Below are 25,246 nucleotides of genomic sequence, written 5' to 3'. Positions count from 1 at the left end.
CGCCAAGAGCCTTGATCTCTCTGTTCCTCGTATCTGCAAAACAGGACTGGGTACTCAATAGGACTTAATGTATCTAAAAGCCCTCGGAGGCAGGCGCGCAATGCTACTTTAGAAAGGAGGACACAGGCTCAAGAGATGGACATCGACGCCGGGCGGCGCCTGAAGCGCTCAGTCCAGTCAAGAAAGGACCACGGTGGCAGACGAGTGACCCCTCCGGGCACGCGGGCTCCAGCCGCTGAGAGCGGCTTCGGCAGGGAAGGGGTTACAACGATAGAGACGACAGGAGGACCAGGGGTGGCATGAGCCGCCCTAGCTGCCGTCCTCCCCGACGCCTCCCGTCCGGGACTAGCGCCGGGAGTCGAATGCGCAGGCGCGAGAGCCCGGCGTGGGGGCGGGGGGCACCTCCCTAGACACCCGGAAGTCTCCGGCTAACGGGCCGAGCCCGGGCCTCCTGTCCTGGAAGGGGGCGGGGCCCGAAGCCCCTCAGAGCGCGGCGCCATAGAGCGTGGACGGAGGACCCTCGTCCTAGACGCATCCGGAAGTGGCTCCCTGGGGCGCCCGCTCCGCACCATAGAGCTGGGGGGGGGGCGGCAGCTAGGGGGTCGCCGGGCTCGCCTTCCTAGAGCGGCGAGGACGAGGTGGAGGCTGGAGGTGGGGTGGGAAGGGGAGGGGGGAGCGGCGCGGGCGGAAGCGGCCAGGAAGGTCACTTCCGGCCTGGGCGCCCGTCCCCCTGACCCCAGGGTCTGAGTCGCCGCTGCCGCCGCTGCCACCATCCGCGAGGGAGGAGAGAGGAGAAGGAGTGCGGCGCGGCGGCCCCGGGACCGAGGAGGTGAGGGGAGGGCGCGGGGGCGGGGGGCATGCGCCTGGGGCCGGGTGGGCGCGCGCCTCAGGGCGCCGGGCTGCGGCCGGGGGGGCGGGCGGGGAGGCGGGAGGCGAGCGCGACTGGGCGGGCGAGTGCGCGTGCGCGCCGCTGGGGGGGCGTGAGTGGGCGCGCGGCCGGTGACGCGGGGCGGGGCGGGGGCACCGGGAGGGGCTGCGGGGAACGCGCCTGGGGAGTGCGCGTGCGCCGCTCCCGGGAGCGCGCCCGAGGCGGGAGCGCGCGCCGGGCCGGAGGCTCGGGCGAACGCGTCCTCCCTAGCCTTCCCGGCCGGTCGTGGCCGGAAGCGGTGGCGACTCCCGGGGGAAGTTGAGGCCCCGGTGGGGGAGGAGGCCGCGCGGGCCCAGCCTGCCTGACCGGAAACGGCGGCCCCGGGGGGCCCGTCGTGGCCCCCGGCCTGCCCCCATTCCTTCCCCCTTTCAAAGGAACCCGGTCCCGTTGTCGCCCCGGGCGGGCTGCGTGCGGCCTTTGATCCGGCTGATAATTACGGGCATTCCGGCCGGCGGGAGGCTCATTCATTCGCCCCTGCGCGGGCGGCGGGCAGGAAGCGCGTGCGCCAGAGGGGAAGTGATGGGCCAAGGTCAGGCACCGCGTGGCCCACGGGGCAGGGCAAGGACGGTGGCCGGGCCCGATGGCCATCCCGAGGCCTCCCGGGCGCCGAACCGCGCCCCTGAACCCCAGCTCCCGGCCTCAGCCATAAAGGGGGACACCCCAGTTCGTGGAAATAAGTGCCCCTCGGTCCCGCGGGGTCGGGCAAGCTTGGGATGGCGTGATCAGTCGGAAAAGTGAGCCACAACGAGTGTGGACAGAGGCTGTTCCAGAGCCGTTACCAATGCTTGACACCAAGGACAGGGAGATGAACAAGGTCCCTAAGGGAGCGGGTAGAGACCTGGACAGAGGTCCGTTCCCCTCTCCTCTCCTCTCCGCCCCCGTCCTCATCCAGGGGGCCGAGAGAGCCAGGGAAGACACCCCACCCAGCCCAATCCAGAGGGGCAGTCAGCGTTTTAGGAAAGGACTGACTTGGTTTGGGTTTTCCGTGTGGTTCCTGGTGCCCGGCCCTGCGTTGGGCAGTGCTGAGGATCCAGCTAGGAGTTGGGTCTGGCCTCGCTTCTGGGGAAGCACAGTTGCTGTTGATCCTGGCTTATCTCCTCTCTTAAGACTGTAAGCCTCTTTGGCTAAATGGCAGCTGGCATTCACCTACCTGTCTGTGCTGCAGTCTCCTTTGGTCCTCCTGCCTCAGCCACAGAGAACATTGAGATCAGATTCCTTCTAACGTTATCTCTTGTATTAGCCCTTTTCCTCCTGGAAGTCATCCAGGTCTGACCACCACCCAGCAGAGCTAGAGAACAGGGAGGGTTTAGCGCCGCGCCGGGCCCCGGAGCAGCACTGCAGCGTGTTAGCCCAGGGCTCTGGGGTCAGACTGACCTGGGTTCAAGTCCCAGCTTCACCGTTCATCACCTTTGTGACCTTACGGCACAAGTAATTTCTCAGTTTCTACTTGAGTAAAACAGGGATGATAATAATAGTATTGATTTTGGCAGGAAGGTTCTTAATGCTTTCCTTTTAGAGCCAAAGCAGATCTCATAGAAGTGGGTGTAAAGCGTGTGGACAGGCCTCTGGGGCCAGGCCTTCCTAGGCCAGGCTCGGGCTCCGTCTCTTCCAGCCCTGTGACCTTGGACATGCCACTTCCCCTTTCCCAGGCTCAGTTTCCTCCTCAGTCCCTTAAGATGGAGAGCACAGTCGACCGTGCGCTGGATAAGCCTGGTCCATCAAGGCTGCTGCCCAGGCCCCGCCCTGTGCTGGGCCCTTGGACACAGCGGTGGTCCTGGTGCAGTGCTCTGCGGGGGTGGTGGGAGAGGAGGGTCACTCGGCTGGGCAGCACTTCCTGTCCTGGAGCAGCTCAGAGCCCTGCGGGGGAGGCACGTGCACGGAAGCTCGGGAATTTGCCAGGATAGCCCTGGGAGCTAGAGGAACCCAGAGGGAGGGCATTCTGGTCAGGGAAGGATGTCTGGGGAAATGGCGTGTTCCGAGTCTTGAAAGACAGGGGAATTGGCCAAGAGGACTTTGGGACTCCGGGGAGGAGGATGGTGAGTTCTGGGCAGGCAGAGGTAATCGTGCCCCACGGCCTCCAGCGACTCCCTGGCTGCCCTGTGCTCTTTGGTGGTCACTCCTGGGCACGCAGCTCTCGGGGCACCTGTGCTCAGATGCGGCCCATGGCCCCCTAACCCTGGCTGGCTGGCCCGCAGTGCTGCTTGAGGTCTCCTGCCTGCCGAGGCACGTGCCGGGCACTGCCCCCAGGGACTCAGCTCTGGCCCTGGCCTCCTGGTGGAGACAGACTGCAGATCTGACGACACTGGCTGAGCCCTAGGCAGGCGGCTGGCCCTGTGCCCGGTACTCACCATCCTGAGCCCTCGGAGGCCCTGGGATGGGGCGGTCATGCCACTCTGGGGGGACTGAGCCCCAGGCATCACAGCAGCACCGGAGCGTGGGTCTGTGTGAATCCCGAGCCTGGCCCTTTCCCATGGTGCCGCCGCCTGTGTCAGCTTCTTTCTTTCGGCCACGCTTGGGGCCTGGGGGAGACAAAGGCTGTTCTGAAGGAGGTCTCTTAGGCGTCAGTAGTTGGTTTGGGGACTCGGGGATCCCCTTCCGGTGGGGCAGCTATCGTGAAGATTCGTACAGGCGGGGCCGCTGCCTCAGGGGACTCTGAGACCCAGCCCCTCATTTCAGGTGTGCCTTTCACAGGTGGTGAGAACACGGGCAGTGCATGCTGAGATGCAGGTGTCAGGAGGCCTCACTAGCCTAGGAGGCAGGTGGGGGAGTTCGGGTGTCACGCTAGTAGGGTCAGCAGCCCTGTCGTAGGAGCAGAGAGAGCCGTCGCCTCACCCCACTGCGCAGCCAGCCAGCTGAGCTTGGGGTGAGGGGCTGGTGGGGAGGGCCCTGGGCTGCTCCTGGGCCCGCCGTGGCGGGCTTTCCCTGGCTCTGTCTGCCTGGTCTCTGGGCTCGCAGAACTCTGGCATCTCTCATGCTGAATGGGGAGTCCTGTGTGGGCAGCCTGGTAATGAACGTTGCTGGGGACCCAGAGACGCATCAGACGTGGCCCCGGCCTTGAGGCTCAGGGTCAGGCCGGCCAGCAAGTTGTGGCTCCCTGGGGCTCTGTGTGCAGGGTCTGCCGGGAGGCCGCAGCCCCCCGGGGCTGCGTGGGGGACACGCAGGGGTGAGCAGGCCGGGGAGATCCTCCCAGGGACGTAGGCCGCGTTTGTAATCGTGGAAATAAGGGGAGCAGGTGCGCCTGTCCTCGGTGGAAGGGGAAGAAGTGCCTTGGAGTCTGGCCCACGGGTTTCATCTTGGCCCTCCTGCCCTGTGGCTCTGTGGCGTTGGGTCAGCCAGTGAACTTGTCTGAACCGGGCTTTAGCCTCCTGGTTCACACTTACTAGGCGGTACTGGGCGCCTGGCTCCTTGTGGAGCGCGTCATCTCGTTTGATCTTGACGCCAAGCCCACGAAGAGGAGGCACGGGGTGAAGCACCTGCCCTAGGCTGGTGGGTGGTGAGGCCGATCCCGACCCTGGCAGCCTGCCCTCCTGCCCAGAGAGGACGGCCTCTCGTCTCTTGGTGGTGTGGGGGTCAAGATTACGTTCCTCCTGCGCCCTGTGCGCGGTCTGCAGTGTGGAGCCTGTGCTTGATGAATGCGAGCTGGCCCTTTTTTTTTTTTTTTTTAAATTATTTATTTATTTTGGCTGCATTGGGTCTTTGTTGCTGCACGCAGGCTTTCTCTAGTTGCGGTGAGCGGAGGTTACTCTTTGTTGTGGTGCGCGGGCTTCTCATTGTGGCGGCTTCTCTTGTTGCAGAGCACGGGCTCTAGGCACACGGGCTTCAGTAGTTGTGCCACATGGGCTCAGTAGTTGTGGCTCGCGGGCTCTAGAGTGCAGGCTCAGTAGTTGTCACGCACAGGCTTAGTTGCTCTGCGGCATGTGGGATCTTCCCGGACCAGGGCTCGAACCTGTGTCCCCTGCAGTGGCAGGCAGATTCTTAACCACTGCGCCACCAGGGAAGTCCTGCGAGCTGGTCTTATTTGATAAGAGGGGACAGCTGAGCTGAGGGAAGGGCGAAGTCTGGGAAGGGTTTCCGGGGGAGGTGCTGTTTTTGCTGGGCTCTGGTAGCAGATCTACAGGGGGAAGGCGGGTGGGCAAGATGGAAGGAAGCACCGGGCAGATCGCGCAGATGGCCAGGTTGGGAGAGCCCACGCTCACCCGGAGGATGGGGAGTCTGGCCCGTTGGCCTGATTGAGGGCTGACAGAACATGAGATGCCCCGTAGGTGCAGTTCTGTTTTTTGTTTTTTTGTTTTTGTCCTGCTGAGTATTTTGTTTGTTTAAACAATTTTCAGTCACTCACCAACATTTAAGAATCAGGAGTGGTCACGAATGTTTCGGAAGCTCTAGAAACGCTGGGTGGTGGCCGGTGGCTGGGACGGGGCAGAGGCTGCAGTGCTCCCCACTACTCCTGGGTGGGCCTGCGGCCGTAACAGTAGGTCAGGATTCTAGGAGTTCCAGAAACTTCTGTCTCTCGTGGAGCAGGTGGGGAGTGGTGACTGGGGCTGTGCGTGTCTACCCTGAGCTCACTCTTTTCTGAGCCAGCTCGGCCCTGCTCGGCCCCTGGGGAGGGCTTCAAAGGACCTGAGAGAGGCCAGGTGGGAGAAATAAAGCAGTGTAATAGACTTACCAGGAGGCAGCCTAATTGAAGGAAAGGGGGAGGAAGCAGAGAGGCAGAAGGAAACTGGAGCGGGAGCCGAAGGGCCTCGCTCAACCCTGTGTGTCTAAGCACGCTGGAATCCTTGTAGGGAAGAGTGGTCTGCCCAGCTGGCCCCAGACCAGACAGAAAACATCTAAGTGGTCAATCCATGGAGGAAACACGGACAGTTGCCACCAAAAAAGGGGTACAAGATCCTGATGGCATCACAGAGACATTCCCCCAACATTCAAACCACAGGTCTGACGTGCGGAGGGCCCTCGGACCACCTTGGGGGTCCGGGTGGCCCAGGCAGATGCAGAGGAGGGAACAGACCGGGTCTTCAGGCCTGTAGTGAGGGGTGAAGACGCCCCCAGAAAAGGGAAGTGAGGAAGGAGCTGGATGGGAGATGGAGGGGTGTGCCTGCAGCCCTGGGGGTACTGGGGGGCACCTACCATCCAGGGAGGGCCAAAGAGGGGCTGAGGGTCCGAGGCGGCCCTGTTGAGTCAGTGGGCTGAGAGCTCCAGCCCACTCGCCTGCAGGGAGCTGGCGTGCGCAGGAGCGGACGCCGGAGATGAGGAGGGCCATCCCAAACTGTGGTGGGTGGTGGTGGCCACGGAGGGAAGTCGGCCCTGCGCTGGGATGTGGGCGGGGCTTGTTGGGCTAGGGATTTGACATTTGAGCAGAGCCTTGCAAGGTGAGAAGGGACCAGGCAGGTGGAGGACTGGGCTGGGCCCTCTGGAGGGAAAGAGGAGGCCTGGGCGGGAGGTGGGAGTGAGGGGCTGGAGGAGGAAGTGAGTTTGCAAGGGTGACTGGGGCCGACGGGGCCCTGCGGGACCTGCGGAGGAGTCTGGATTTTGGACTGAGTGCAGCGGACACATGTTGGAGGTGGTTTGGGCAGGGGAGTGATGTGAACTGAGCTACCTTAAAAAAAAAAGTAACAGTTTCATTGTGATGTAATTCCCATGTTGTACAGTTCACTTAAAGTATACAGTTAACGTATTCACAGGGATGTGCAACCATCACCACGCTGATTTTAGGACTTTCTCATCATCCCCGAAAAGGCTGTGTACCCACTCCCATCCCCCAGCCCGGAGCCTCTGAGAACCACTGGTCTGTGTTCTGACTGGATTTGCCTGTCCTGGACTTTTCACGTGAGTGGAATCACACACCACGTGGTCTGTGTCTGCCGAGGTCCATGTGTGACGCGGCACTGGTCAGTGCTTCCTTTTCCTGGCTGAGTAATACTCCAGCTACAGATGGACCACGTTTGTGCGTCCATTCACCCGGTGATGGGGGTTTGGGTTGTCTCCACTTTCTGGCTGTTGTGATTTATGCTTCTGTGAACATGTGTGTATACATTTTGGGGCGGACGTGTTTTCATTTCTCTTGGGTACGTGGCCAGAAGTGGAGTTGCTGGATTATACTGTAATTCTGTGTTTAACCTTTTGCGGAGCTGCTGGTCTCTTTTCCACAGTGGCTGCACCATTTCACAGTCTCAGCAGCAGTGCACGAGGGTTCCAACTTCTCCACACCCTCGCCAACACTTGTGTTTTCTGTTTTTATTATGTCCGTCCCAGTGGGTGTACAGTGGGGTCTCTCTGTGGTTTTGATGAGCGTTTCCCTGAGGGCTGATGATGTTGAGCATCTTTTCATGTACTTACCAGCATGCTGTCTTTGGAGAAACCTCTCTTCTGATCCTTTGCCCGTTTTTTGTTGCTTATTTGAACTGAGTGCCTTGAAAAGATGAATTGGTCCGTGGTGTGGGGAGTGGACTCTGGAGGGGCGTTGGGCAGGAGTGCCGGCCCCCGGGGATGGGCGTTGGGAGAGGAGGGTGGTGAGGATGGCGGGCAGGGGAGGGGGAGCCGGCGAGCAGAGCTGGGGGAGGAGGGCGAGGTGAGATTGGCAACAGAAGAAAGAGCGGGGTAATTGGTGGGCAGGCATCCAGAGGAGGTGGGCGGGATCTAATAACAACAATAATAACGATAATTTGTCTTGCACTTCATAGCCAGCGGGGCCTCGTCAGCTCGCGCGCTAATTGAATCGCTCAAGGCCCCAGCGGCGGCGTGTCTTCGTCTCTGCAGAGCGGGGGTCCTGCAGAACGGGGGTCCGAGCAGGGTGAGGCTGGGCCGGTACTGTTGAGCGTTTGGGGGGCCGGGGGAGGGTAGGACCCACCGCTTTCGGCCTCCGGAGCCATCAGAGTCCACAGCCAGGCTGGCTGCGGGAATTGCCCCTTCTCCCCCAGGGAGCCGCCCGGGTCCTGAGAGCAGCTGGCGTAGGGGCTGCCGAGGCCCTCAGCTCTGCATGGGAAGGGGCTGCAGCTTCCCCCGCTGCCCTCTGAGGCCCTGGGGCAGGACCCCAACCCCCCGGATCAGGGCAAGAAGCCCCAGCTGCTGCTCGAGTGGATGAGCGCACGAGTGGCTGGCTGGACGGGGCAGGGGGACCTGGGTATGCCGGTTTAGTGAAGGCCCGCGGCTCTCCACCAGGATCGCTGGTCCCCCAGCGCGTGCTTCCTGAGCCTCTCACTCAGCTCCAGGGGTACCTGCTGGTCCCTGTTGCACGGGGGCGGCAGCCGAGGCCCAGAGAGGCTGAGCCGCATGTGCAGGGTCACAGAGCAGAGTGGCCGAGGCACCAGGCTCCAGCCTCCGTGCCGGGAGCCAGGGCAGCACCGCCGCCGGGGCCTTTTCCGTGGAGACAGAGGAGATGCCGGGGTGTTCTCACCCCGTGGCTGGTTTTCAGTCTCCCTGGTAGGTGGTGTAACCTCCCTCTGCTCAGGGCTGAAACCGAAATGCAGAGCGGACTGTCCCCGAGTCCCCAGGTGTGCCCTGCGCCAGGCACCCCTGACCAGCAGCGCCAGTGGGAGCCCCTGCCGACCCCCCAGAAGTCAGCGAGAGAAGCTGCATCTTTCCAGGTCCTCGTAGTAAAGTTCTGCCCGATCAGGGCTTCCTGCCGTGTCTGGAGTACCATGCAGACGCCTGGCTGGGCCTGCACAGCCCTGCTCTGGCCCCTCTGCCTCTAGTGCCTCATCTGCTACCCCAGGGCAGGGCTGGCTCCGTCGTTTTCAGGGCCTGGCATGAAATGAAGAGGTGAGCCCCTTGGGCAAAAAGCAAGAAAAAAGCTTTTCCCTTTCTTCCGAGGTCTCTCAGCCTGTCAGGGTGTTTTTAATTTGGTATTTCGTGTCGCGCTCCCCCAGGTACAGGGTTGCCCTCGGGGGTGCAGGCCTGGCGCCTGCCCAGGCCCCCGTAGGACTTCCTGTGCAAAACACGGATCCCGCGGTAAGATTGGCAGTAGTCTCAGGGCGGCGACCACAGAGTGTTGACCCCGATGCGCGGGGCTCCCTCACCGCTGGCAGCCCTGCTGTAGCCCCTGCAGGCACCCCGCCTGCCCCTTCCCGCCCCCCGTTCCGCCATCCCCGCCTCAGCCCCCCTCAGGCCCGCCTGTCCTGTCCCCGCCCGGCCTTTGCTGTGTGTCTGCTCGGCCTGGGACGCTTTCCCCTAAATCCCGGCACCCCTCGTTCCTTTGCATCTGGGTTGGCAAACTCTCCGTAACAAGCCAGAGAGTAAACGTTTGAGGGCTTACAGACCAAGAGGCCATGTTGAGGGTATATGTTGACACCTACATACCAGTTAACATGTGACCATTTAAGCCCCGTGAGAACCGTTCTTTGTTGGAGGGCAGCTTCCAGGAGGGTCATTGTGTACGGATCCTCCCTTACGTTATCCCATCTTGGCTCCAGTCTGGCCCATGGAGGGGCCTTTTGCAGTCTGTAGGGGGCATAGGATTTTCCTCTGCCCTCCTAGGGCTTCCGGCTGGACTGACTAAGGCGGATTAAGAGGAGAAAAGCATACGAATTTTATCTCCGTGAGCTTGGGAGCCCTCACGAGAAAATCGCCGGAGTGCTTCTCATACACCAGGGTGAGCAGGTGCCGTGGTGGGGAGTAACCGCGGGACCCGGGGGGACGCAGCAAGGAAGGTCATTTTAGCACATCTCTCTCGGGATGTTTCTTCCTGGTGCCGGGAGGGCACTTTCACGTACCTCCTGCTTTCAGCGGAGAAGGTGGGTTCAGAGCGTCCTTCTTGCACCTGCTGTTTTCCGACTGCCCTGAACTCGGGGTCATCAGCGTGGCAAAGCAGCCTATCAGGGTGGAAGTTCTGCATCTCACGTCCTGGTTCAAGAGCAGCCCGTTCCCCTCCATGGCCAGCCTCACTTCCCTGCCGGCTCTTCCCACCGTGGAAATCGGGGTGTTGGTTCCCTCACTGCCTTGTTCTGGGCAGCGTGGCTCCCGGTGCTCAGTCAGCACCTCTGGCTGCAGGGAAATCTCTGGTGCGGGGCTGGCCGCCCGACACCTCCCTGTCCTCCGTCCCTTCCCCCAGAGCCTGTGGGTTCCCTGGAGGGAGGATGGAGGCCAGCCCAGGCCTTGTCGCTGCAGGAAGCTGGCCTGAGGTGGACGCTCGAGGCCGGGAAGTCCCTGCTTTATTGACTTAGACGCGATTGTTCCAGTGGCAGCACATGATAACCGCCTGGCAAACGAGTTTCGACCCAGAAGCCACAGAGGAGCGGCCTCTGTCCGTGCCACCTCCGCAGCCCCCGAGCCCTTGGCCTCTCTTCCTTTTCTTTCTCTTATGTGTTTCTTTTGTTGCCGGGGTTTGAATCAGAGGGCCCCATGCGAATTGTTAGGTCTTTTTACTTTTTAATTGAGATGTAAGTCACACATTGGAAAGTTTGCCCTCGTAAAGTGTATGATTTAGTGGTTTTTAATATACTCACAGAGTTGTGCAACCATCACCACTGTCTGATTCCAGAACATTTTCATCACTCCAAAAAAACCCCGTGCCAGTGCGCGGTCCCTCCCCATCCCACCCCCAGGCTGGCAGCCGCTTATCTCGGCCCAGACGGTTCACATGCCGGAGCCGTGCTCCGAGTGGCCTTGTGTGCTGGCTGCTTCCCCGGGCCTTGGCGTTGTCACCCCTTGTTGGCTGCCACGCACAGGACTGCTGTGAATAACACTTAGGAGTGGGATCCTGGGGTCACACGGTGGCTTCATCATTATCAGGACCTGCCAGGCTCTCTTCACAGCGGCTGCCCTGACTGGCATGCCCGCCAGCCGAGCAGTTGTCACGTTCCCCTGTGATCTGAGGGCCCACACAGTTCTCTATCCCCAGCACCCCCTGATTTCCCTGTTGTGATACATAGTCCTTGTGGTCGTCAGAAAAAAGCCAACTTTTAGTCTTTTCCCCTTGTTACACAAGTAATTACCCATTAGTGTAAAAAAAATTGAGAAGATGAAGGTAAAGGAGAAGAAAATGTTAAGATGGCTCTTCCTGTGTTACTGGCTGGGGGGGCGGGGGGGGCGGCCACTTTACAGTGTTGTTTCAGAGGCTGTGAGATCTCCGTAGACCTGCTTCCCATGGTCTGTGATCTACTTGTTACACTTTCTCCCACCACGGGGCTGGCGGGTTCTTTCCGGTTCTTACCCTGTTCTAAATCTTGCTGTGGCAGACTTTTTTCTTCCCTGCAGGAAACATTTTCCGAGGTTTGGGTTTTCCCCGCGGATTAGCTTAGGAAGTGGGCTTCCCCGGGCAGGGGCCGTGAGCTCTGCAGCGGCATCACCTGACTGGGCCCTCGTCACCCGGATCGTGCGTGTCGTACCCGGCTCTCGGCCCGCTAGGGGCTGGGGCCCGATGGGTCCGAGGACCAGTCTGTCCTTCCGGTGTGGGTCTCACCACTTCCTGCAGTGGGTCCTAGAAGGGGGGTGGTCGTGGGGGTCGGATTTGGGGTGCACTGCGTTCCGTCCCTCGAGCCTCTGCTCTGTTTATCGGGCTATCACCCACCCGTTGGCAGCACATGTCTGTGCCTGGCGCTGTCGTGGGGCCCCCGGGGGGTCTTGGCAGGGCCCTGCAGGCCGGGTACATCCCCCGCCCCGTGGCCTGCAGCGAGGCCGTGGGCCTGGGTGGAGGGAGGCAGGGCAGTGTCCTCCCTTGTCCCCCGGCTGCCAGGGTCCTGGGAGTCGCCGCAGCCCTAAGTCCCGCACCACCAGCGCTCAGTAACTCCTGGCTGCTGTCCAGGCGCTCCCTGCTGTTGTTGCAAGGGACCCGGGATCTGGCCCCGCGACGTCTGTGAGCCTCAGTCTCCCCGTCTGTGAAACAGGTGTTGTCATGGTGCCCCCCCTTGGAGAGACCCTGCATTTCACACGGTTCGCCAGGCCTCCGCCTGGCCTTCCAGGCCCTGTAGGAGAATTTGCCCGCCCTTCCTTGCAGCCTCCTTGCTGCCCCAGGGCCTTTGCACCTGCTGTCCCTGCTGCCTGCATCCCTCTCCCTCCACGCTGCTTGTTCAGGCCTGCTCCTGGGGCCCCCTCCCTGGGGAGCGGCCCCTCCCAGCCCCTCTGTGTGTGTCGTGGCACTTGCATTGTCTGAAGTCACCTTTTCTTTCCTGTGCTCATTGGTTTTCTGTGTGCTGGACTGGCAGGAACCTCCCCGTGAGGCAGGGGCCGCAGCCTGTTTACCACAATGTTCTCCAGTGGGGGAGGGGCTTGGCCAGGACAGGTGGGGAGAAGAGGGTTAATTACATCAGTGTCTCGGGAGATGCGCACAGCACACCCCCAGCCTGTGGAGCCGCTAACACTCCTGCCTTAGCCTTATTTTCTTGTCAGGCCCAGATGCAGATGGGCTCAGATACGGTGGCGGAAGCTGCCTTGGTTTTGTCATCGACTCCTCCCCGCCCCGCCGTGCAGAGGGAGAGGCTGGGGCTGGGCCGAGGGCCGTGCAGCAGGCAGGGGTTGTGATGATGTGCAGGGCACGAGAACTGGCTCAGGGAATCCTCTGTGCGTTTTCTTGGGGACCCCCTCCTGTCCGCTCCCCACTCTGCGTGCTCACTCCCACAGGTGCCTCCAGGGCCCTGGGCCTCCTGACGGGGCCGCCCGGCCCCCGCCGTGGCCTCCAACCAGAGCTTGTCCGCCTCACCACCGGCCTCACCTCCCGCCACTGGCTCCATTCCCGTGAGCTGCCAGGTTCAGGCTCCCACCTTCCCGTCAGATTTCGGCAATTTTCGCGTGCTTGGTGGGTGTCCCCCTCTTCGCGTCCCGACGGTCTGCTCACTGCTGGGTCCGGGGGGTGCTTGGGCAGCCCCGCCCAGAGGTGGCCCAGGCCCCGACAGGCCCCTATGAGGGGCCTCTTCCTCCCTGGCCTCCTGGCTTGTCTTGCCCTTGGATTGCGCCGCTGCTCTTAGAGTCCTTGTGACCATTTGTTGAGCGTCAGGACGGCAGAGCGGGTGAGCCACGCGGCCTGCGTCCCTCCTCTGCTCCTGGGCGCCTCCACCTCTGTGCCCTGGCCTGGGGGTGGTGGTCACGTGGGGCGCGTGGGCGCAGGTTAATGCAGGGCTGCATCTGACTGGGGGACCCGGGCCCGCCTTCCCTCCTGGCCTCTCCGGTTAACTGCCCATCTCCTGGTCTCAGGACTCCGCGAGTGAGCGCTCGGGAGAGCCAGGCCCAGACCCTGAGCGGCAGCTCCGCTGGTTCTGGGCACAGACTTGGAGCCGGGACGGTCTGCCTTCACGTTCCGGCTCTGCCGCCCCTGCCTCGGTATCCTCTCGCCTGGGGGTGACGGTCACACCTGCCCAGAGGGTTGCATCAACCACTGAGAACAGTGCCTGGGGGCTTGTGAGCGACCCCCTCGGCACAGCCGCGTGTGTTTATTCCTTAACTAAACAGGCCGGTTCTTTGAGCTCCCGGCAGATGTCAGCAGAGGTTACTGAGGGGCGGGCCATGGAACGGGCTCCTTTCAGTGCCTGGATGGTGGTGAGCCCCTTGTTACTGGGGGGATTCAAGAGAAATGGGTCAGGCTTGTTGTGCCAGGGTGTGTGATGCTTGGGGCTGGATGGCCCCATTCCCAGATGCCAGTTCCCCCAACTGGAATGGGGGACAGAAGGACCGTGTGGGGAGAGGTTCTCTGAGCTGCGTGCATGCAGACAGACGGGCCTTGGTTTGGACCTGAAGGGGCCTGAACACGAGAGGAGGAGCCGAGGCGCCGCCCCGGGTCCCAGTCGGTGTGCCCCTTCTTGTCAGAAGTCCTGCCTGCCTGCCAACGTCCTGCTGGGGAGGGATGTCACACCAAGGAGCAGGGCCCAGAGGGGACCGGAATGCCGTGGCCCCAGTACCAGGCTCCGCTGCCCGGGGCTGGGTGCCTGCCTACGCCTCCCCGCCCTGCACACTGAGTCCAAGACGCAGGCAGACCCCTGCCGGCCCCGCACCTCTGCGCAGCCTGGAGCCCAGGCCTGGCAGCTCCTGCCCTGCCCACCCTGCAGGGGCCAGAGCGGGAAGGGGAGGAAGGCTGAGCCGTGCGCCCCAAGGGCCAGGCTCTGCCACATGGCATTGCCACGTGGCATTGCCCCGGGCAGCTGCGGGGAGTGGAAGTGTGGGCTCTGGAGGCAGGCCACACAAGTATGTGAAGGACGTGCACGCCAGTGTCCACAGCAGCTGTGCTCACTGTAGCCTAAGGGGAAACACCCAGGCTCTGTCTGTCACCCAAAGAACAGAGAAACACACAACACGTGGTCTGTCCCTGCAGGGGAGCATTACTCAGCCGTGAAAAGGAAGGAAATTTTGACACGCTGCTCCGTGGGTGAGCCTTGAGAGCATGCCACTCAGCGAGAGAAGCCAGACGCCAGAGGCCACATGCTGTGTGATGCCATTCATAAGAAACGTCCAGGGTTAGGGCGAGTGGTGGCCAGGGGCGGGGACCAGAGCGGCCGGTGCTCCTCCCGTGCAGGTCCCTGGAGGGTCCATCGTCGCCGTGTCCAGGCCTGGTGTGGAGTCTTGCTTGGCTGGCCCATGTCTGGAAGCAGACCTCAGACTGTGAGCTGCTCAGACGCTCAGTGCCCGCGTCACCTGTCTCCCTGTCACACACTGTCACGTCTCAGTGGGGTTCGCCTCATCCTGGTGCGGGGAGAGACCTTAGGATGGGCCTGGCACGGGAGCCCTTCTGGCCCTGATTGGTGGGATGGACCCTGGCCTGGAGTGGATTTAGGGTTCCCTTGCTTGGGGTGAGAGCTCCGTCTGTACTTGTCTCGTGTAGACTTCACGGCCCATGTGTCGGGCCATCCTCCATCTTCCTGGTGAGGAAACCGAGCGGGGGGTGGAGGGGGTCTCTTGCCCCGGCCCCAGCTGGTCAGCGGTGGAGCTGGGATGGTAGCCCCGGCCGGGGGCCGCAGCCGGAGCACTTCCTCCTCACCCAGGTTGCGTGTGGCCTCGGGCCGGCCCCCTGTCCAGTGGGGGAGCAGAGGGCCGTCTCTCCCTCGGCCCTTAGGTCCCCACTGCCATGCACCTCCTGTGTGCTGGGCCTGAGCCGGGCGCTCAGAGCCCACACAGCACCTGTCCCCCCACCCCGGGGCCCTCCGTGCAGTCTGGCGTCCTGTAAACTCTGTCCTCCGTCTCGTCCCCTTCTAACAGGGACCCAGACATGGAGCTGCGGGAAGAGGCGTGGTCTCCGGGGCCGTTGGATTCCGAGGACCAGCAGATGGCCAGCCATGAGAACCCAGGTGAGGCGGCCTTGGGGAGTTCTTCCCAGCTGGTCCCTCGCCCTTCCCTGGACCCTCGCTTCCTTTGTCTCCCCTTCCCCTCCCGTGGCTCGGGGCTCACCATCCTCCGGGGGCTCAGCCAGGCCGCCTCCTGGGCCTGTGTGGGGTCTCCGAGTTCCCTCCCAGCTGGGAGCCCCTGGGGGCTGCCCCCTCCCCTCGCTGGGTGCTCGGCACCGTTTCCAGGTGGCCCCTCGGTCCCCCCGGGCGGGATGCTCTTTAGACCAGGGTGGCAGGCCCACGTACCAGTGGGCCAGGACGTGGAGAGCTGGGGACAAACTGTGAAGTGCGGGGAGCGGCAGGCTCGCAGAGCAGGGCCAGTGACCATCCTGGGGGGCAGCTGGGTGTCTGGGTTCTTATGGGGCTTGTATCTTTCTGGGTTTTATCTGCCGCTTTTTAAATATTGGCCACATGTTTTGTTTGACAAAGCGTTATTGGGGTTGAATAGAACTCATCTTGGAGCCCTCGGGGATTAGGCTTTGCTTGCTGAGACCCCACCTGGCCCCGCTGGCCCCTTCACGGCCTCACCCCTTGCCCTCTGGTGAAGATGTGCTCCCCATTTCCAGGGGCTTTCATGCAGGGCACCTGAGAAATAAAGTATGAGCTCTTTTTCATGCTGCTTTTGATGCGTCTTCGTGCGGGCATCACGTCCTCGTGCGTCTTGGACGGGGTCAGCCAGCATTTCTTGCTGCGAGGGGCCAGAGGGGAGGTGTTTTCGGCTTTGTAGGCCTTGTGCCCCTGCAGCGTGGAAGTGAATGGGCGCGACCACGTTATTTATAGAACAGGCTCTGAGGTCGTGATCCCGGTGCCAGTGTGTCGTAGTCGTCCAAGAGAGGTCACGAGGGCCTGGGCGGGCTGGGGATAGATTGCGTAAAGCACTCGAGCCCCTTCGCCTGATCTAGTTCTAAGATCCACTGAGGGGTGAGGGAAGCTCCTTGGGCTGGCTCCAGGCAGCCGTGGTTACACAGGAGGAAACAGACTTCAGGGCACGTGGCGCGTGGGGCGCAGACCCTCCACCACCCAGCAGGAGGGCGCACGGCCCATCCTTCCCCGTTTCATGCTGCCGGGCCTGCCCCTTCCTCCTTTCCCTGTCTTTTAGCATTTTTAGAATTAATTTTACAGTCTGTTTCATGCTGGAAATGTCCAACGTCGATAGTGTGGTGATTGCACTTCCCACTGCCTAGCCTTAGCGGCGAGCAGTACTTTGCGGTCTTTTCCCGGTTGTGCCTGCTTTTTCTTCTGGAGAATTTTAAAGAAAATCCCAGATATTGTATCATTTCACCTACAGATTCTCCAGCAATAACAAACGCTCATCTCACCTGACGAAGCGTTGCCCAGTGTGTGAAGGTGTCCCCAGCTGTCTCCAAAATGCATGTTTGCCTTGAAGTAAGGTGGTTTTAATTTTACACCCTGTCCACTAACTCATTCTCTTGAGGAAACCTCTACAAAGCACAAGTGGGTTCTCGTATCCCCGTCGTCCGGCCTGCTGTCCCCGACCCAGCCCCCACCGGCGTCTGTTGCAAGTCTGCTCCGGCCCTGCCCGTGTGGTGCCCCCAGCCGCGTGGCACCCCTCGGCTCAGCTTGTAAGCCGTGTGGCCTGGCTGCCTCCACGCTGCCGCGCGTCCCCTGGCTCTGGGCCTGCCCTGTTGGGTCCTGCCTCTGTGGCAGCCTCCTGTGGGGGGACGGCGGTGGACCCCTGCCCTGAGGCCCCCCCGGCTGACGCCTGGACGCAGGAGCTGCAGCCTCGGCCTGGCGGCAGCCCCCGTCAGCTGTCTCCCTGGTGCGTCGGGACGAGGGGTCCGTGAGCAGGGCTGTGAGCGCTGCCTGTGCGCCCCGAGCTCGAGGCCAGCCACCTCGGGCAGGCCCTCTCATGGGCTCCTCTCCCTTCGAGCTCAGGGTGCTGACCAGAGGGTGCTGGGCGGGGAGAGGCCAGGCCACCGCCCAGGGTGAGGCAGCCGGGGGCCCGTGGAAGGGGGCTGGGGGCCTGGACTGTCCGTAGGCTGCAGCCAGAGTCCGTTGCGCCGCCTCACTGGCGCACTGACCCCGGCCCACCGCCCCCAGGTGCGAGAGCTGTCCTGCCTCGGCCTGGGGCCTTAGCTACAGGGTGTTCAGACAGAGAAGCCGTCCAAAAGTGAATAATAAAGAGACATCCCAATTCTGAGGTGGGAAAGAGTCTTCTTCAGCGGGTGTGTTGGAAATCACCCACCAGGGACAGGGTCCCGGCCTCCCGCTGTCAGGCCCGCCTCTCACGTCTCAGTGCCCTCCAGAATTACCCCGCAGAGCTCACCGCAAATGCCGCGTCTGAGCCGGATGACAGCAGACCCACGTAAAAACACAGCAACTGCCTGTGGGCAAAACCCATGTTCCCTGGTCACACTGGCAGCACACTTTAGGTGCAAAGCTCCAAAATACAGCTGGAAGGGGACAAGCCAGCAGCCAGGCCAGCGTGGTGTTAGCAGGGGCGGGAGGGGAGGACGCCCCAGGTAGCCCTCGGGGGTTCACTGGAGGACTTTGGGGTGGTCACACTGAGGCCAGCAACTGAAGTTGGAGGGGTTCTGTCCAGACCAGGAGTGGGGAGCGCGGGGCCGCTGGGGCCCATGGCTTCCTTTACCCAGGTAAAGTGCCCTGCCTGGGCAGGACCCACGCAGAGCAGAGCCCGCCGGGAGGGGGTTCAGGATCAAGTGGGACCCCTGTCATTGGCCACAAGGGAGAAGGGAAGGTCCAGATAAAATCAGGGGTGGCCGCAGAGCAGGGAACCCTGCACTCGGAAGAGGGAGCCCTGAGGAGCCAGAAACGCTGTCCAGAACGTAGCGTCCCAGAAGTTCAGGGAAACTGACCACAAAAATGAGCGAAACTGGAAAATGTTGAGTTCGGTGCTCTTGCTCCCACCCCCCAGGAAGCTATTAGAATAAAAAAGAAGAGGGGCAAATAGTATCTCCACAGACGGGGAGGGTGGTCAGAGATCCACCTGCAGGCAGGTCAGGATTGTTCAGAGCGGCCAGGAGGTGGCGGCCCCTGGGAGTGCAAAAGCAGAGCAGCTCCGCGCAGGGGGCAGAGCTCAGCGGAGAATTAGAAATGGAGTCAAATTAACTTCAAAATGAAGTAGGAGGAATTTGAGACTGAATAAAAATAACACATTGCTCCTTAAGGAAAATTGAAGGTGAAAAAGAGGGACATTTTAAAATAAAAAAGAAATGAGTAAAGATTAAGGCAGAGTAAAAAAAAAAACCAGGTACTGAAGTTAGGTAAAGAAAGCCCTTTGAAGAAGAAATCCAAAGGCAGATAATGGTAAAAACTACGAGTCCAGAAAACATTCCTGAAATGTAAAAGTTAGGTATTGAAGGAGCAAATCACAGATCTGAGAATATCAACTCAGATGAACAAGACATATTTTATTCAAGTCACTGGGCTTTAAAGGAAGAAGCAAATCCTTTGGGGCATCTAGGCAAAAAGAGCAAATGACTTACAAGGCAAAGTAGATGGGATTGCTGTCAGACTTTGTCAGCAATGCTTTGTGCCAGGAGAAAATGGAGTAATATTTATGATTCTCAGGGGAAGAAAAGGTAGAGCCAAGGATCATATTCAGGAAAACTGACTTCCACATTTGAAGGGCGCAGATGGCCTCAACCAGCAGGAGCTGAGCAAATAGGGTTCTCGCGGGGCCTTCCCGAGGAATCTGCGGGCAAGTGAGCCTCGGGCAGACACCGTGGCTAGAGATGGGCGGTGAGCCAGGGCAGGCTCAACGAGGGCTCCGGCGGTGGAGGTCTGGCTGTGAAATCAGTGAGGGGAACAGGAATAGTTCACCTGATTTCTCAGGAATGGTACTTGCCAGTGGTGGTGGTGATTCTAACCAAGTTAGAATGCTTATCTTGAAGCTGTGTGATGCGGGTTCAGCAAATAAGCAGTTACGGGCTAGTCAAGTCCTCTCCTCCCCTAGTGAGGACCAGAGATGCAGATGTCCCAGAAAAGACCGCATAGAAGCCTTTTGGCCTGAATTTGTATGGGAAGTATCAGAAGTCACAGGAGTTTTATCTTAAAAAAAAAAGAAAAAGCAAAGATCATTTCCACATTTTGGTTTTGAAACTGTTTCCCACCAAAAGAAACCAGAGTCCCTTCGAGAAACGGCCGGTTGCCGGTCTGGGGTGGGAAGTATGGATGAACCTGTAGCCCCTTGTTAGGCTGGATGGCAGAGAATCTGTCAGACACCACCTGGGTCCCGTCCAAAGGACTCGGAGCTCACTTGAGGCTCCCACGCGCTGAAGATGGCAGGCGGTGCAGCCCACCGGATGTATTTAAATCCGTGATCTCCTAATGATGTTAAGAAAGGAAAGACTACATGGTTACCTTGGAGGATGGTAGGGAACCAGTTCGTAACCTGGAAAACTGGGCAGGTAAGGGGAAATGAGATTCATCCCGCCACAACCACATGAAATTTACCACTGGGTACCAACCAACAGATGATGTAGAGTCTCTAAAAACGATTCCAGCTCCTAAACGCAGGAGAAACCACAGGACAGCCCCATTTTGCACCCCTTGACGGATCAGCAGACCTAAGCGTTGAGCATCGGTGGCCCTTGATATCACAGAAAGAGAAACACGAGATATCGGGTGCCTTCAGTGAAAGAACAGGATTGCACCTTCAGAATGACTTCAGGGGCCGGCGAGGCTGGGTGAGCCAGCTGCGAACTGGCAGCAGATGCAGGGGGCTGGGAGCATGCCGTCAGCAAGGGTGCAACCGGCCGTAGAGCTCCGGTTCTTCAAAAGGAAAATCGTAAGGAAGAGCAAGAGATGGGGGGAAGTCGTGTCTTACAGGAGACTTAAAGACATACTGAAGTAAAAAGTAACAGACCAGGGCTTCCCTGGTGGCGCAGTGGTTGAGAATCTGCCTGCTAATGCAGGGGACACGGGTTCGAGCCCTGGTCTGGGAAGATCCCACATGCCACGGAGCAGCTGGGCCCGTGAGCCACAATTGCTGAGCCTGCGCGTCTGGAGCCTGTGCCCCGCGACGGGAGGGGCCGCGATAGAGAAAGGCCCGCGCACCGCGATGAAGAGCGGTCCCCGCACCGCGATGAAGAGTGGCCCCCGCTTGCCGCAACTGGAGAAAGCCCTCGCACGAACCGAAGACCCAACACAGCCAAAAATAAATAAATAAATAAATAAATAAATAAATAAGAAAATCCTTTAAAAAAAAAAAAAAAAAAAGTAACAGACCAAACTGTAGTGTCTGGGGTGTTGCGCTTGGGTGACAGCCGTGCAGACATGCAAGGGAACGATTACTGCACAGGTCAGGATGGTGGTTATATTTGGGGTTGAGAGGGGGTGAGCTTGGGCAGGGCACGGAGGGGCTCCCAGTGGGTGGCCCAGACCTGTATCTTGACGGGGCATTTGTCTTTCTGCATTGATTGTGGTCAGCTCTGCATTCCGTTTGCGGGCTCTCTGCATGTCGTGTGTTTTAGGGGGAAAAGGTTAACATCCGGTAAAGCCGCAGGTCCTGCGCTTCCCCAGAAGGTCTGCTCAGGAGGATCCACCCTGGGGCGGGAAGCTGCGTGGGCGGCAGGACCCCCCCCCCCCCCCCCCCCCCCGCCGCCTGGGCCCAGAGCGCAGGAGCTGGGGCTGAGCCCCCCTTAAGCGAGAGAAGGACAGTGACAGTTGCTGTGGGATGACGGGACCTGGGGCCTGGGCCACCCCCTCCCCTTCCGGGAATGGCGATCGCTCGTCATTTCTGTCCTTTTTATTGAGTGAGCCCTTTGTGCTGGTCACCGTCCTCTCCTCTTTCCGGGAGTTATTGCATCCTTTTGAAGATGACGTTTGTGCGGCAGGGAAGTTGCCCCATGAGGAGGGTGGCCCAGAGGGAAGCCGCTGACTTCCAGCCTGACCCGGAGGGGTGCAGACTCAGACTCTGGTGTGCGTGAGAGCCGCCCGCTGCTTGGAAAGCGCTGGTCCCTGCACCCACTCGCGGGGGGACCAGGAATCCGAAGGTTGAGAGAGAACCCCGCCTCCCCAAGTGATTAGACCCTCTTCCATTTAACAGCTTAACACCTGCTTAAAAAGTAGTGTGTGGGGTAAATGGAACGCAGCAGCGAGAGAAGAGTCACGTAGCCCAAGGCTACAGCGAAAGCCTGCGCCCGCGGCACGCACCTCACTGCCCAGCCGGCTTCTCGGGCCTTCTTTCCCCGTTTCTGGACCTGGAGGGGTGGTCGGCCCCTCACCACCCCCCCGCCCCCACCCGCATCCAGGGCCCAGGATTGAGTTACAGGTGTTTCACAAGTTCAGATGGGCTGTGTTCAGTTCCTGTCATCGTGATTGTAAATACTCTTCATCGCTGAGTCAGGTGGTGTATTGTTAAACTTTCTTGACAACTTTGAAAACAAGACGTTTATTTCAATCAAAGGAGTACAGAATACTTGCGATGGGTCAGGTGGTGCGGCTCAATTCCCGCAAAGAGCAAGTCTCCTTTCCAGCCCAGCCCAGCCCACCCTTGCTGCCCGGACACACTGCTCAGAGGCAGACAGCTCCCCAAGGTTCAGTTTTTTATTCTCAAATATCTTCACATAATGTGCTTATGACTCTATTTCTTTTTCTTTTTTTTGGCTGTGCCTGGTGGCTTGCGGGATATTAGTTCCCTAACCAGGGATCGAACTGGGGCCCATGGCAGTGAAAGCATGGAGTCCTAACCACTGGACGGCCAGGGAATCCCCATGATGCCACTTCTTGATTTATGTTGACACCAAAGTGGGTCCCGTGTCATCTCTTGAAAAGCGGCCCCCACCCGGCCCAGACTTCCTACCTGGATTTTTTTTTTTTCCTGCTCCATATATGATTCTATGTCCCAGTGCCCTTTCCTGTACAGGCGGTCTTGGGACCCAGACTACCCGTGCAGATACTGCTTTGCCGCTCCCAGGCCGTGTAGCCTTGGGCGGTGGTTCATCTTCCAGGGCAGTTGGAGCACTTTGTTCCCGGCCAGGTGCTGGAACACAGGGATCCGGCCGCTGTACTTATGGGCTTGCAGGCTAGTGAGAGGGGGAGGGAAAACAATGTTCGGTAGGTTATAATGGGATTCACCTTTGAAAGACACCTTCGCGGTGCACCTGGGGGCGGGGCCGGGGCGGGGCCAGAGGCGGGCGGGCGGGGCTGTGACCAGGGGGCGGGGCCGTGCCCCAGGGAGCGAGGCCGGAACCCAGGCAGGAGTCCGGGCTTGAGCACCTGCCCCACCTCCATTCTGTAACTCAGGCCCAAGCCGGACAGGGAAGGCAAATGTCGCCAAGGGTGCACACAGAACAGTCTCGTAGAGCTGGGCAGGCTGCGGGGAGGGGGCAGGCTCTCATCTTTCCCGGGAGGCCAGCCGCTCAGGCCAGGCGGGGCGCAATTGTATTAGAGGCTTTGTTGGGCAGACGGCCCGTGGTGGTGTCCTCAGTTTGCAGAGGCCAGGACCAAGGCCCCACGCTCCTTTATTGTTTGCACTGGGCATACAGTACCCACAAACCTAGGGACCAGGGTGAGGAAGTCTGTAATAGAGGCTGCAGTGTTTGGAGGTTGCAGTCCCAGTTAATGGAGGGTCAGGACTGCCGTGCTGGCCTGTGATCCCATTAACCAGTCTGGTGACCCCTTCCTCTTCTCTCTTCTCCACCCGCAGCCAGGATTGTCTTCCGAGAGCCCAGATGTGACACCATCATTTCCCGCTTGTACACCCACAGGGTGCTGCAAGCCCTTGTCCCTGGGCGAAGGTGGAAACGGCGCTGCGGCTGCCTTCCGGTCTGGCGGGGCCGCGCTCTGCTGGCCCCCAGCCTGAGGCCTGGGCTTCGGGAGGCATTCTTTACTAGGAGCCTTCCCTAGACCTCCATCCCTTACCCCCGTTGGTTTCTGTTGTTTCCTTTAGCAGACATTTCTGGCGTCCCTACTAAGCCCCGGGCATTGTTCTAGATGCGGGGGAAACGGCCGTGAAGGAAGGAAAAGTCCTAAGGGATGGGTAATGAATGTTCAGTAAAATGCCAGGGCGTGTTCGATGCCCTGAGGACAGACACTAGGAGGGGTGAGGGGAAGGGGACTGACGGGAGGGACGTCTCCCCAGGGCCAGGTCCGTGAGGAGGGCTCCGCACCGGCAGGGCCCAGTCGCCCTCTGAGGGCGGTTCTGCCACCGCCCCCGTTACAGGGAAGCCTGGGAGGGGGCACGAGTGAGCGAGGTTCCCGGGGGCACGCAGAGCCGCAGGTGGAGGGGCCGCAGGCCGCCCTCGCACGTGGGCTCTCTGACTCCCTCCTCACCCCTCTTGCCTTCCAGTGGACATCCTCATCATGGATGACGACGACGTCCCCAGCTGGCCCCCAACCAAGCTGTCCCCGCCCCAGTCGGCGCCCCCGGCTGGTCCCCCGCCCCGGCCGCGGCCGCCCGCCCCCTACATCTGCAATGAGTGCGGCAAGAGCTTCAGCCACTGGTCCAAGCTGACGCGGCACCAGCGCACGCACACGGGCGAGCGGCCCAACGCCTGCAGCGACTGCGGCAAGACCTTCTCGCAGAGCTCGCACCTGGTGCAGCACCGGCGCATCCACACGGGCGAGAAGCCCTACGCCTGCTCGGAGTGCGGCAAGCGCTTCAGCTGGAGCTCCAACCTCATGCAGCACCAGCGCATCCACACGGGCGAGAAGCCCTACGCCTGCCCCGACTGCGGCCGCAGCTTCACGCAGAGTAAGAGCCTGGCTAAGCACCGGCGCTCGCACAGCGGCCTCAAGCCCTTCGTGTGCCCGCGCTGCGGCCGCGGCTTCAGCCAGCCCAAGAGCCTGGCGCGCCACCTGCGGCTGCACCCGGAGCTGTCGGGGCCTGGCGTGGCGGCCAAGGTGCTGGCGGCCAGCGTGCGCCGGGCCAAGGCACCCGAGGAGGCGGCGGCGGCGGACGGCGAGATCGCCATCCCGGTGGGCGACGGCGAGGGCATCATCGTGGTGGGCGCGCCGGGCGAGGGGGCCGCGGCGGCCGCAGCCATGGCGGGCACGGGGACCAAGGCGCCGGGACCCCGCTCGCGGCGCGCCCCGGCCCCCAAGCCGTACGTGTGCGTGGAGTGCGGGAAGGGCTTCGGGCACGGGGCCGGGCTCCTGGCCCACCAGCGCGCCCAGCACGGGGACGGGCTCGGGGCGGCGGGGGGCGAGGAGCCCGCGCACATCTGCGTGGAGTGCGGCGAGGGCTTCGTGCAGGGCGCGGCGCTGCGGAGACACAAGAAGGTCCACGCCGTGGGCGCGCCCTCCGTCTGCAGCCGCTGCGGACAGAGCTACTACCGGGCAGGCGGGGAGGACGACGACGATGACGACGACGAGGCGGCGGGCGGGCGGTGCAGCGAGTGCCGCGGCGGGGAGGGTCGGTAGGGGCGGGGGCCCGGGGGGGCAGGGCCCCTCGGGCTTGGCGGGGACGACGGCGCAGGACCCAGAGACCCGGGGAGAAACGGACAGAGGGCTGCCCCGGACCGGCAGCGCGCTCTATCCCCTCCCCTCCCGCGGCCTGTGCGGCCCGAGAGGTGCGGCGGGCCTGAGGCGGGGCGTTGGGGACGCCCACCGGGCCGCCCGGCCCTTCCCCGCGCCCGGCCCTCGGCCTGGCCTGATGCTTGTAGGTTCCCGGCCCTCGGCCTGGCCTGATGCTTGTAGGTTCTCGGCCGAGCCCGAATCAAGACGTTGTGTGAGAACTAGAGAGACCAAGATACGACAAAACCCACGAGCGAAAGACCATTTTCCCTCTTTCTCTTCCCCCACCAACGGGGGGTGTTGAGAAGATGGCGAGCATTGAGACCTTTCCATTCGGAGGGGCCCCAGAGAGGGAAGGGAAAGAGGGGTCCTTTTCCCTTTAGAATTTTCTTTATAATCATATCCCTTTCCTGACCCCGCCTACCTATTATTTTCTCTCTTCTTCGCGGGTCCCATCCTTTTTCCTCGCCCTAGTCCTTCCTCCCCCTCCTGGATCTGGGGTAGCAGAGAAGTGCTGGAGCGGAACTAGCCGCTGTCCCAGGCGCACCCCGCAGAAAATGGGTTCCCGTCTCATCCCGGGCCTGGGCACGGTTGGAGGAGGGGTGCGGGGGGCAATAAATCGCACTATCCAATTGTC

At 61.1% G+C, this 25,246-nt stretch overlaps 2 protein-coding genes across 4 annotated transcripts; one reads left to right on the top strand and one right to left on the bottom strand.

Moving 5' to 3' along the window:
* Positions 1-345: 345 nt before the first annotated feature.
* LOC130705695 (skin secretory protein xP2-like) lies at positions 346-7,270 on the bottom strand. The gene is made up of 5 exons (XM_057533750.1): positions 7,265-7,270; positions 4,309-4,533; positions 3,277-3,447; positions 570-1,229; positions 346-456 (listed from the first exon to the last, which is right to left on the bottom strand). The coding sequence occupies exons 1-5, from the start codon at positions 7,268-7,270 to the stop codon at positions 346-348; spliced, it is 1,173 nt and encodes a 390-aa protein (XP_057389733.1).
* On the top strand, positions 648-25,246 carry ZNF787 (zinc finger protein 787). Of its 3 annotated transcripts, XM_057534083.1 has the most exons (4): positions 648-829; positions 15,044-15,132; positions 16,457-16,554; positions 23,444-25,246. In XM_057534083.1, coding segments are annotated over exons 3-4 (1,074 nt in total). In that variant the 5' UTR covers positions 648-829; positions 15,044-15,132; positions 16,457-16,553; the 3' UTR covers positions 24,517-25,246. The 3 variants fall into 3 exon arrangements, with proteins under 3 accessions (XP_057390066.1, XP_057390067.1, XP_057390065.1); XM_057534082.1 differs by lacking the exon at positions 16,457-16,554 and having other exon boundaries at positions 651-829; XM_057534084.1 differs by lacking the exons at positions 15,044-15,132; positions 16,457-16,554.

This window comes from Balaenoptera acutorostrata, chromosome 19 (assembly GCF_949987535.1).
Source record: "Balaenoptera acutorostrata chromosome 19, mBalAcu1.1, whole genome shotgun sequence".
Taxonomy (NCBI): domain Eukaryota; kingdom Metazoa; phylum Chordata; class Mammalia; order Artiodactyla; family Balaenopteridae; genus Balaenoptera; species Balaenoptera acutorostrata.
Note: the sequence above shows the minus strand (reverse complement) of the source record. Positions and strands in the feature narration are given on the sequence as shown.

Coding starts and splice junctions, on each gene's coding strand:
- ZNF787 (XM_057534082.1), top strand. CDS start 15,054: ATGGAGCTGCGGGAAGAGGCGTGGTCTCCGGGGCCGTTGGATTCCGAG. Junction 15,133..23,443: donor GGCCAGCCATGAGAACCCAG/GTGAGGCGGCCT, acceptor CTTGCCTTCCAG/TGGACATCCTCATCATGGAT.
- LOC130705695 (XM_057533750.1), bottom strand. Junction 3,448..4,308: donor CAGGCGCCCAGTACCGCCTA/GTAAGTGTGAAC, acceptor TGTCTCCCCCAG/GCCCCAAGCGTGGCCGAAAG. Junction 457..569: donor GCCCCCCCCCCAGCTCTATG/GTGCGGAGCGGG, acceptor GCCCCCTTCCAG/GACAGGAGGCCCGGGCTCGG.